General features: G+C 39.6%; 1 protein-coding gene across 1 annotated transcript in view; it reads right to left on the bottom strand.

Moving 5' to 3' along the window:
* LOC122758656 overlaps positions 1 to 12532 on the bottom strand; it is a 49957-nt gene that overhangs the window by 26254 nt on the left and 11171 nt on the right. Inside the window, exon 4 of the mRNA XM_044012925.1 lies at positions 2424 to 2504. Within this exon, the coding sequence (XP_043868860.1) occupies positions 2424 to 2504 (81 nt within the window). The remainder of the gene's footprint in view (positions 1 to 2423; positions 2505 to 12532) is intronic.

The raw sequence follows: 12532 nt of genomic DNA, 5'->3' as shown, positions 1-12532 counted from the left end.
TATGATAACCTTTTTAAAATTACGACTTTATTCTCTTCAGCTTGGTCTTAATACGCCGTCGTACACAACAGTTTAGATCGTATCACTTTTCTTGAGAATCTTTACGTCCTAACAAACACTTATCACCGTGGTTATCAACATAACATCGCAATGTCTTTTTTTACAATATGGTGCTAGCGGAATTAGCTTTCATCGTGTAGGAAAGGAGTCAGTGCCATATCCTTGATCTGGGTTTGTTTTGCTTTTGTTTCTCGTCGACACGTTTAAACCTGAAGCCGGGGTGGAAAAGAAGAGTCAAAGGAAAAGTGTGTTAACACGAGACAAAACAATCCAGGTCCTAATCTGTAAGTCATCGCGTGCTTAAAACACAGTAAGTCTAACATCTCCGCCGTCAGTCATAACCTAACACCAGTAAAACACAGAGAAGGATGAATCAGAGAGAAGCAGAGGTGAAGACGCAGAGACAGTGGAGACGAGTGCGGGGGGGGGGCATTTAAGGACACGCGGGGTTTAAACGTGAACTTGAACAAACTCAAATCCGCAAAAAACGCTTTTGTCGTGTCTGAACTCGCGGAGTTTGTCGACTGTGGGCTGAGACGACGACAGGCCCTGCTGAGTCATCCTGGCAGAGGACGCCGCTAACCTTCATCGTCCTCTCTATCTGTCCGTCTGTCTCACTGTCTGTCTCACTGTCTGTCTGTGTCCCTGTGACTCACTCTGAGACACAAACTGGCACTCTTTTCTCACACAGCAGCCAAATCGGATCTCTAGTCGTCACGTTTACATTGAAACTTAAGACACATGTGAGTGACACAGTGTATAGGACTTAAGGGCTCTTTGACTTTAATTATGGTGTATTACGCACATATTTGTGTGTTGTATGGTAGATACTTGTTGTGGATACTTCATTCTATTTGGGGCAGATGAGACGGGTGGGTCGGACTAAAAAGTGTTTGAAAACTGAAACTGGTCCAAATGAAGTCTTTTTTTACTTTTTACTGGATGAAGTTAATTTAGAACAAGAGATTGAGTTGATTCAATCAACAACATACACATTTCAAGTGGCAGAAGTCTTGAGATGAAAGACGTCAATATCAGTGGAATTTGGAACTTTAAGTAGATTTTGGAACTTTAAGTAGAATTTTGGAACTTTAAGTAGAATTTTGGAACTTTAAGTAGAATTTTTAAGTCTTTTTAGAGTAGAGCCGAGTCAAGTACTGTTGTCGTTCGATGTCAAGCTCGTGATTGGCTGTGTTTAGTCCCAAGAGGCCGGCGTGTCCGATGATTTGGTTCAGCTAAAGGTGAAGAATTTTACTGTAATTTAACATTAACGTTTAATTAAATCGGTATCAGTCCAGGTATCAACTAAATTTGAGTCAATAACCAGCCCAATTCTAAGCAGACATTTGAATAAGTGTTTTTATTTTTGAATCAGGTTCAGGATATTTATCTCACACTTAATCCGCTCTAAATAGTTTAAATAGAGTTGAATTTCAAATATTATCCAAGTGATCAAATACACAGATGATAACTTGATACCTGAGATAAACAAACTTGCAGTGAGTGAAACTAATACTTAATAAGAAATAAGAAATATCTAACAGATCTTCTTTCATTTATTTATTTTGAAGATTAGCAGCTCAAAGTTGGCTGATAACCCGAGCCCAGGTATCAGTTTCAGGACAAATTGCATCTGTCTATTATTATTAACTCTGAATACTTCACATGCTGAAACTGCAGTTAGTTTGCAGGAAAAAGAAAATGTAATCCTATTTCTGTGCATGAAGGAAACACAAGTTAAAATAGAGATAGAAAGTAAAGTTAAGGTCCCAAAAGATTCTTAGTTTTCTACACTAATGAAAACATAATAATTTTGTTGATTGGAATTTTATCCAAACTATGGTCCAAATTCTACTTAAGGTTCCAAAATCTCCTTAAAGTTCCAGATTCTACTTATAGTTCCAGTATGTAGCTGTAGCTGGTAAAGACTTGTTTCCGGAGTATCTGCACTGCAGCAGGTCACATATGGGGAAGTGACATTAAAGCCAAATGACAACCATTTCAAACATATGTTTCATTTCATTATACTAAAAGTCATTTGTTGGATTTTTCTTTTTTTTTTTGCAAATGAAGGCGTTTACAGAAACAAAGACACTTAGAAGGCGCTATAGAATGAGGCAGTAAATTGGATTTAAGCTGCTTATCTGTGAACGACGTGGCCCCAGGAGACAACGACAGCAACGAGGGGAAAATAAGAGAAATAAGAGGAAAAAGAGAAAAATCACGCAGTAAAGACAGTGGGTCTAAAAATACATCTCAGTATTAAGCGTTTAGAGGAACGCAGTGTTGAAGTAACAGCGATTCACAGCGAGAAAAATAAAGTCAGTTGATGATTCAGATAATTGTTGGTGTCATTTATTTACCGGCTGGTTTGCAGTGACGTTGTCTTCTGTCTTGTCCACAGAAGCAGGGATGTCCTCACTGTGTCTCTGGAACTCTGGAGACTTTAAAAGACAGAGAGAATATTTTCAGTATTTCATCACCTTTTTTTTATTGTTTTCTTGCTTTTCGGTTGATCTACAGTCGAATTAAAGCTCTTTACAACAGGAGTCTTTTAAAAATCTGCTATGTAACGTAAATGAAGTATGTGAGAATATTATATGGCATAAACTACGCTCTTTTATATATGTATTTTATATATAAACTTGCAATGTTAAATTAGGGTAAAAACCCTGAACATTTCTGTTTTAAGTCTGAAAAGAGTTAAGTGTAGAAAATCCATTTACTCATCAACCTTTTTAAAGTTGGTTTACGCGGTAAAAAAACAGTCAAAGTTCTCTATCGTAGAGCATCATTAATGTTCAGTATTGTTGAGAGGAAGAGAAAAATATAAACATTCAGCGAGTGGAAACTTTCCCGCCCACTTCTGTATTTTTGAAATCCACCACACACACACACACACACACACACACACACAGAGAGCCATTGTGAGACGCCGCCGAAGCCGCTAACCCCGCGCCACTGTCATCTTAAAGCGGGACATCAATCTTCACACGTGCGCCGTATAGAAACGCTACAGATGGACGGCAGGCAATTAATTCCCGTCCCTCCGCACACGAGTGGAAGCGTCGGTGAGACGAGTGGGCTGAGTGTCGCCGACACTCTGAGTCACTGTTTGTCTGATTAAACGTAATCAAAACAAATCCATTGTGTTTCGGGGGAAGATGAACGCCTCGACAGGAGCGTAGAGGAATTCTGACTCGTTTCAAGATGTAAAAAAAAAAAAAACAAGTCATATACAAAAACCTGATTATACAGTAAAATAGTGCTGGGTGAAAGTGGGCTGCTGTGATTCTCTCCTCATTACTTTGTGACCTCGTCTCACAGAAATGATGTTCATATTCTACTCATTTGTTTCTCCAAATTGTTTCCCGGCAAAACATAATTGGGAGAACAAATCAGTGGTATATAAATGTGATTTTTGGGCAGACGGGGGGTTTTAAAGTCAGAATACTCTGTCTAGATCTTTTTTTTTGTTTGTTTATATTACATTGAAAACATTTCAATGGGGGCCACACGGTGGTGTAGTGGTCAGCACTCTCGCCTTGCAGTGAGAAGACCCGGGTTCGAGCCCTTTCTGCATGGAGTTTGCATGTTCTCCCATTTCTTCTTAACTGCCGTTTTTATTCCAACTTTCTGTTCAGCCATCGTTACTCATATGTATTTGACAAATTTGAGTATTCCACAAGGGGGCGCAACAAAGAAGTGACACCATACGGAACTACCACATTTAATCTAACTTTAAATAACCATTTCAATGCTAAATATGTCCAGAAGTCCAAGAGCAATGAGACTTTTAAACAACAGCAAAAATAAGTCAGTAAGTACAGTAAAACAAACCAATATTAACGCTTTAAAACACCAATTATCTAAAGCCATCACATCATAAAAATAAACTATAGATAACTGATATTAAAATCACCAAAAAACATGGAGAAAATCAGCGTTTTAAGCTGATGAGGACACAGGAGCTGCCGGTTGACTGCTACTTTATTTAGTGAGTTTTGCATCACTTTGGTGACTCCGAGTAACGTTCAACCTCACTTTTCAGTCATCGATGGATAGAAAATGGTGAGATTAAGCCGTGAAACATATTCTTTAGATATCAGAGCATTAAATGTGTGTCTCAGCTGAAACACAGAACACACACACACTGGACCTGGACTTCTTCTCATTCTGCTTCTGTTTGACTCCCGTGGTCTCTGATGTCCGCTCACTTTGAGCTGCAGTGCATCAAGGGAATGTTTTTCCCTTTTTTTTCCCCCTATGTTAATGTCCTGTTAATTACTGACATAAAAAGACTAAAGTACAGAACTACAGCTGCTTCAGTCCAAAAAAGATATTTAAATAAATGTGTGTTAAGTACTCACTGCTGCGGGAGAGAGAGACGAGCTCATGGTGACGGATAAAGTCAGAACTCATTTCTACACTGAAGTCAGACCACAGGGGGTTTGTGTGTGTGTGTGTGTGTGTGTTAGTGGGTGGGCTTCACCACTGTGTACATGGAGATGACCCTAACTACAACCTCCAGAGAGAGAGAGAGAGAGTTAATATCCGGCCAGAGTTTCTTTGCCTGACTGATCAGTTTACTTAACTTCAGTGTGTGTGTGTGTGTATATGTGTGTGTGTGTGCGTGTGTGTGTGTGAGACGGAGAGAGAGAGAGAAAAAAAATCAGGGAAAAATGCTAATTAACTCACTTTTGCTGCGTTAAAAACGTATATACTGAGGCTATAAAATGTGAAATAGAAAGTGACTTGTATCCTTTTTACTGCAGGCCAGGCAGGGGTGTGTGTCAAACATATGGCCCACGGGCCACCCAAGGGTCCAATCGGGCCCACAGGCAGGATGAATTTATAACAGTCGACATTACGATTACAGTTTGGGGTGGAGTGGCTCAGTGGTTAAGGCCCTACCTTGTGTACCAAAGACATCATGGTCGCAAGTTCGATTCCACCCCTGGCTAATTGTACTTGATTCAATTGTAAGTCGCTTTGGATAAAAGCGTCTGCTAAATGACATGTAAAGTTTGCTTCAGACACGTGCGACTAAATGTTTAGCGCCTTTGTACGTCCACTGTGATCTGTACGTCGTGTAAATGTTCATAATATGTTTTGTAAAAAGATACATCATTAAATGTAAAACAAAGGGGAAAGATCTTGTTGTTTATAGGTTATTATGCTATTATTTTACTGGTCCGACCCCCAAACTAAAATGAGTTCACCCCCCATGTAAAAAAAGTAGGGATGGGACTATACCACTTTTTTGTGTCCGATACCAATATCACAAACTCGAGTCTCTACGGACACCGATATCAGTCCGATACAGTTACTTTTGATTTATATTTATCAACGTATGAAGCTGTTAACAACACATTTGTGCTGAGTCATGTCAAAGACAGCTGTGTCACAAATATAGTTCTCCCCAAAAAGAAGAAACAAACTGTTGACTCAGCTAAAATGCTTTTGCTGATTTTTATAGTCTGTGTATAGCGAAGCATGCGATACAGTATGGAGATAACGTATTCTGTAAAGTCTGAAGATGTGACCTATAAACACACGCCCATTACTCCCACGGCAATTTACCAAGGCGCTGAACTTATTTCACTGGTATGTTTTCAAAGGAAAGTTCTCATACTTCATCATACGTTCTTCATTAGTGAACGCAGTCAGGGTATATGAAGGAAGCAACACTGCCCCTAGCACTTCCTGTAGAGCACTGCAGTTACAAATAAACATTTATTTATATGACACTAAAAACTCTGCTACAACATAATTGACTAGTAACCGATTATGACGACTAATCCTGAAAGCAGCAGGTTTGGGGGGTAATTACGCAGGCTTCCTCAAGGGGGCGACAGTTGCTTTAATTGCAAAAAATATTGGTATGACAACAAAATGATACACACTGTACTGGACAAACAAAATACATGAGCCAGTTCTTCAATAATGACGTCGAAAGTAACGCTGACAAAACCCTAAAAACTGTGACAAGTCCGGTCACGTCGGTCTGCGAATAAACAAACTGTGACTAAACACACACACACACACACACACACACACACACACACGACTCTGCATTGACTTCCATTCATTTGGACAACTGAAACAAAGCCCTAAACCCTATCCCTAAACTTAAACATCTCCTCAGAAATGAGGTTCTGCCTCACAAGGACCAGGTTTTGGTCTCCATGAGGACAACTGGAGGTATGCCAGATAAGGTCCTTAAGAGGTAACAAATACAGGAACACACACACCTCCCCAACTGAGTGTGACGAGGAACCACCTCCCTGCTCAGGGTGTGTATGGGTGGGACCTGATGACTGTGGCGCGTCGCCAAAGCCCGACCTGGACACACCTTGATAAGCAGGCAGGTATGAAGAGAGCGACGCATGTCTGAAGTTCTTTCTCTACCTCCTCTGTGGTGACTTTGTTTTGTCTTATGTCTTTGTTTTTGTCTGTCACACAAACACAGGATTTACTGTCATCAATACAAAGTGCAAAAAGTCGTTATCTGATCTCTGATTGTTGGGTCGGACAAATAAAGGACAAACTCCCGGAATCACTGAAAACAGGAAGGTTTTATAGTTTCCTTCTACTGATCCGCTGGTAAAACCCCTGTAACCATTTTTTACTTTGGTTCAGCTTCTCCCTCTCTAGGAGGAGCAACAGAGGATGATCCGTATATTTCATTTGGCAGAGTTTTTTGTGTCGGATGCCCTTCCTGACACAACTCTCCCATTGATCCAGGCATGGGACCGCCACTTGTGCAACAGTTCAGTTTGGTACAGTAGGGTTAGTTTTCTTTGTGTTCCCATTAGGAATAGTACCAAAATAACCAGACCCCAACCGTTCCATTTTTTGGCACCCTTACCTTGGGGTAGCAGAGTAAAAATGGCACGGTACATTCCGGGTGGACGGATTGGGTGACAGAACAACTTCAATGCCCGCAGTCTATCCTCATACAAAGTCTTTGGTTGTCTGTTGTGTCGCGTTCATTGTCGACTCACCGGTACGACGTCACACTACGTATCCCAAACTCCGCCTACCAACTAAAAGGTACCGTTCTCAGTTCTCAACACAGTTCTCAACGCAAGTCCAACCAAGACTGTACCAAACCCAACCATACCATGATGGAAACACGGCTTTGGACTACACTGGATGGGGTCAATTTTAAGTATCCAATTAACCAGGAGCGATGGGGCTTGGGTTCCTTGCTCAGGGGCACCCCAGACCTCGACTTGGCGGGGATTCCAACCGACGAAGCCTCCGGTTACGGTGGAGAGTTACTTACACTCAATCTCAACTACGACAAGCAACTACCAGGATTCTACTCAGACGAATAACGAACAAAAACAAAAATTCTGTGTTGTTAGCGATGTGTACTAATCCAGATCTGTTGCTAGGCGACAGCCGTATCATGATAGGGAATTCCTCCAAAAATTCCCCAAAATAATTGAATTTTCTTCTCAATCTCTATGAAGTGCATGTTTAAAAACTGAGCAGTTTGGGTTTTTCGTAACTAGCTCTCTGCTAGCTCTCCTTCATTGACTTTTGTGAAACACTGTACGCTTCTTGTGCAAATTCTTGTCTGGTCACTTCCAAGCTAAAAGGGGTCAGAGGTCATAACTCTGTGGACCTTGCAGAGTCACGATAACCACATATCATTACTCAGCGAACTAACCTCCTCTGTTTGTGTGTGTGTATGTGTGTATATGTACACACCAGGGAACTCCCTTTTCTCCCATTATGCCTTGCTCATGAGTCACTGCTGTGGTATGTCACCTTGTATGCAGGCGTACTTTGAACCAGCAGCAGCTTTAAACTGGGAGTGAACCAAAACCCCTGCAGGTTCATTTACAGCCCAGGGACATTTAATCACTTTTAACTGCAGCGCTGCGTTCACTGACCCTGTTAAAAACAACTACAATCATGAGGACACATACAGACAATCACATCAGATTAGAACACATTAAATATTAAGAGCAACATTTTTATTTTTGTTTAATTTATCCTTTATTTATCCAGGTTAGTCTCATTGAGATTAAAATCTCTTTTACAGGAGAGACCTGGCCAAGACGGATCTATAAATTATGATATCAATAACTTGGGCTTTGAAGGCTGATACTGGCGTTTCCTCAGATTGTAAGAACTTTGTCCAGATAAGAAGTCAAATATCTTCCTAATATTGATATTGTAAATGTATCCAATTTTCCACCAATATTTGATTCTCCGGTGTCACTACTTCATGATTCCTCATGGTGGCGACCTCCACATGACCTGGTCTCCAGCAGAACAAAAACTAAAGCGTAACTGACATTAATCTGCAGTTAATAATTGTTAAACGTCACATTCACAGTTTTCCAAACCAACTTTTGTGCCATAAAAGCAGCACGAGGCTCGTTCTCTTCATAAAACACCGGCTCTATAAAAACAGCAGAACCAGTTTGTCTGTGTTTAATGACGCCGTGAATAAAGAACATTTCCCTCTTCTCCTGTATTTACTCTCCCGTCCTGTTCACGGAGGAAGAACTGAACCAGTTCCTCTGTATTTAACAGTGAAACGAGCAGAAGATCACGTGTCTCTCGACCTCTCTAACACTATGATTATCGATGTACGACAGAACAAAGCAGACACTTTCTTCTGCCTCAGTGGGTTTTTCAGGACAGACAAAGATAAGGATTGTTAACCTGATGCTAAAAAACTGCAAGTTTAAGAAATATAAGGTGTAAGAACTTATTTGAATTCGAAAGAGTTACAGTACCAAGAGGTTTATCACTCAGTGTTTACATAGTACATGTTAAAAGTCCGATTTTAGTCGGACTAAGACAACAGTTTGGTTTTCTTAATGTCCTGTAAACACGTTAGTCCGACTAATATCGAGCTAATCTTAGTTGGACTAAAACAACAATTTCCTTTTCTTAATGTCAGGTAAACACATTAGTCCAACTAAATTTTGACTCTGACTATAATTCGGCTATCTTAATGTCCTGTCCGTGATTTGTAGACGAGGAATGTTAGCGACTGAGTGATGACACGCTGTCACTGCACGCACGCACACACACACACACACACACACACACACACACACACACACACACACACACACACACACACACTGGGCTGGATTTGTAACCAGTGTACAATGAACTCCACCCAAAAATAAAATGTCTGAGCTGTCATTAGTGTGTAAGTCAGTGGGGAAGTCATGCAGAACTACACACACACACATAGTGTGACACTTATACAGTAACATACAGCAGCAGCTTTAGCCTACGGCGCTTTGTCTTCCCTGCCCGACCCAGGTTTATCCTGCAGTCGGTGGATTTACAACAGTCTGGTATCGTGTACAAATTCAATTTGCTCGAATTTGAACTCAACTCAAAAACATGCAGTCTTCAGTTAGCCGCTCATTTTGGGGTTTTAAAAAAACAACATTTCACAACAGTATTGTGACTGTATTATTATTAGTAGTAGTAAAATGAAGTATTATTTCAAATATTTAATCTGTATTTGTTTGTTAAAAGGAAATAAACCCTATCAAAATGTTGATTTACTGTACTGCTAAAATAACAAACGTGAACAAGATCAAACACAAAAAAGAATTGGTTAAAATTTACAAAATAAGAGTCGGGCCACATTTTAAAAGCTAGAATTCTGACTAGAATCCTCACTGCACTGAAGCTTCTTTCAGATATGTACTGAATCAAGCAAAACATGCTCTCCCTAAACATCTATCTATAGCTAACATGATCGCTAACTAGCTAAACATGCTCTTACTAAGCTAACAAGCTAAACATCTATCTATACCTAGCTTGACAGCTAACTAGCCAAACATGCTCTTCCTAAACATCTATCTATAGCTAACTTGATACATTCATAGCTAGCTAGCTAAAAATCTATCCACCAATATCTATTAGTAACGTTAATTAGAAAACTGTTTGTACAAATTTTTATATACAACAAAATATTAAACATCTGATTTTATCATCAACTGTCGATGTCATAATCATTTTTTAACATTTCTGTATTTTTTACCGTTCCAATAAAATGTGAAATATAATTTTGTGGAAAGAATAAAGCTGTTTTTCTGTCCAGTTTAGGAACGTTTTATTCTATAAATGATTGAACAAAATTTAAAGATATATACGTTGTGCAATTTGGCTTTAAACACACTTTTAAGTTTGGGCGGCAAATTAATCAACTATCCTGATAATCTATTAATCGGTTTGAGTGTTTTCTGATTTTCCAGCTTCTTTAATGTGAATATTTTCTGGTTTCTTTTGCTCCGAATAACAAAGAAATCATTAAACCTGAATCAAGACATTTGAGAACATCATTATTTCCAGGTTTGGGAAATTCTGATTCCAAGCACTCAATCATTAAAGTATTTTATAACTAATTGATCATGAAAATACTAGTTAGTTGCAGCTCTGAACAAAACAGATTTAATTAAAGCCCAGAAAATAACAAGATTTCTGTCGTTTTGCTGTTCACAAAAATAAGTAGAGGGAAAAAGGGTGATGGAAACTTTTGAACCTTCTTCACTTTCTCATCTTAGCTCTGTTTCACAACAACAACAAAAACATCTACTCTCCACCACCCTCACCAGCCCCAGCACCCATCCAGTCTGCACCCACTCGGCCTGCGACGAGCCTTAATGAGTAATAAGCACCGGGTGACCGCAGTGTTGGAGCAAAGCCAACTCTCCCAGATGCCAAATGGAAGCCTGGAGGTACTTCATAATGCAAAACAACACTCATTAAAACTTAGCAGGGGAAAAAAACAACAAGGGCTATAAAACGCATTTGCGGGAGACGCTTTGAGACGGCGGCGATGAATAATTAGTATTTCCAGGCGTCCATTAGTGGGAGAAATTTCAAGATGGAGGGAAGAGGCTGGAAAGCGCACGTGTGACCCGGAAAAACCTGAACCACTTTGGCCTGAACATTACGGTGAACGTAAAAGATGAGAGAAAATGTTCAGATGCAGGGACACTGGGAAGTGTTTTAGGAAAACAGAATTTTAAGTGCTGTAAAACGAGCGATACCATTAGGCGCTGATACCGTGTGTGAACCAGGCTGAGATGTGAGAAAAACAGATTTTAGCCACTTAACATAAGTCTCACCAAATAAAATCCATGTCTACAATATCTTAACAACATGTTTGCCTCACTTTCTTGCTGATACAACATCATTTGTGAAGTTTTACTCTCTTGCACCAAATTCCATGGAGAAAATCAGCAATTTAAGCTCACAGGGACACAGGAGCTGCTGGTCTACTGCTGCCCCGTGTGGTCAGTTTGTGTCACTGAGGTTAATGTGAACAAAGGTTTTCAAATACAGAAGTCACAAAATAACACATTACAACCCACCGATGGAGGCGGCAGTGGATCGACACCTCCTGTGTGCCTTGATATAAAAATCGCTGATTTTCTATATGGACTTTGGTGCAGATGAGTTAAAAAAGTGGCACAAACTCCTGTTTCCTGTTGGAAAAGTCCGTCTAAGGGTGAGATAAACATGTTTTAAGGGTTAATCTGTGCTGTGAGCAACACCACCGTGTTTTCAGTCTTCAGGTGTGAATCTGTGAACCGTCTGAAAGAGATAAATGAGGACGACCCGTAAATCTGTAAAGTTCAGAGCATTCCATGTTGTGTAGACAGGCGGCTCCTGCTTCTGATTCAGAACAGCTAATGTAAATAAAAAACAGGTTTGAACACCTTTTCCTTTCTCTCTTCTATGCATTTTTTCCTTTAATACCAGAGCACCTGCAGCTGAAGATCCTTCCCATTATCAGCTCATCTGTTGATTCTTTTCTGATAAATCAAGTATTAAAATAGCAGAAAAGTAGATTAACAAATTGAATTTAGTAATCGATTAATAATCAGATAGTTAAGTAACTGTTGTACCAACTACTTCATCTATAAATTAAATGTTAAATGTATTTATGCTTTTTTTAATGCTTTTTTTATGTTTTCTATATAATTCTATGTGAAATTTGCTTGAAAAAGTCAAATTTTATGACAAAAAAATATCATAATTAAAAGTGGTAAAGCCTTTATTGAGGACTGGACCATCGGAATTTGTCCAAGTTTACGTCAATTGCTGAACTGCTTCACGTCACATTGAAGCGTATTTATTTTTATAAAGTGAATCATAGACTGAACATTTGTTTGTTTGTGGTAAAAATTGATCACAGTGAGGAAAACCTGTGTGTGTGTGTGTGTGTGTGTGTGGACTGATTTACAGCCATTTTGACATCTTCAGCCTCAACCCGTCCACTCACATTTTTCTTCCTGTGTCACAGTGAAGATGATTTATCGCAAAACTCTGTTCACAATCTGATTTGCAGTGAAAGTGATATTGTGATGTATTGTGACAGTTGTATGTATGTGTGTGTGTGTGTGTGTGTGTGTGTGTGTGTGTTACATGGACACTCAGCCATGCCCTGAGAACCACATGACATAAAAAA

The sequence above is a fragment of the Solea senegalensis genome, linkage group LG21, assembly GCF_019176455.1.
Source record: "Solea senegalensis isolate Sse05_10M linkage group LG21, IFAPA_SoseM_1, whole genome shotgun sequence".
Classification (NCBI taxonomy): domain Eukaryota; kingdom Metazoa; phylum Chordata; class Actinopteri; order Pleuronectiformes; family Soleidae; genus Solea; species Solea senegalensis.
The sequence above is the reverse complement of the archived record's forward strand: the minus strand, read 5'-3'. Positions and strand labels throughout refer to the sequence as shown.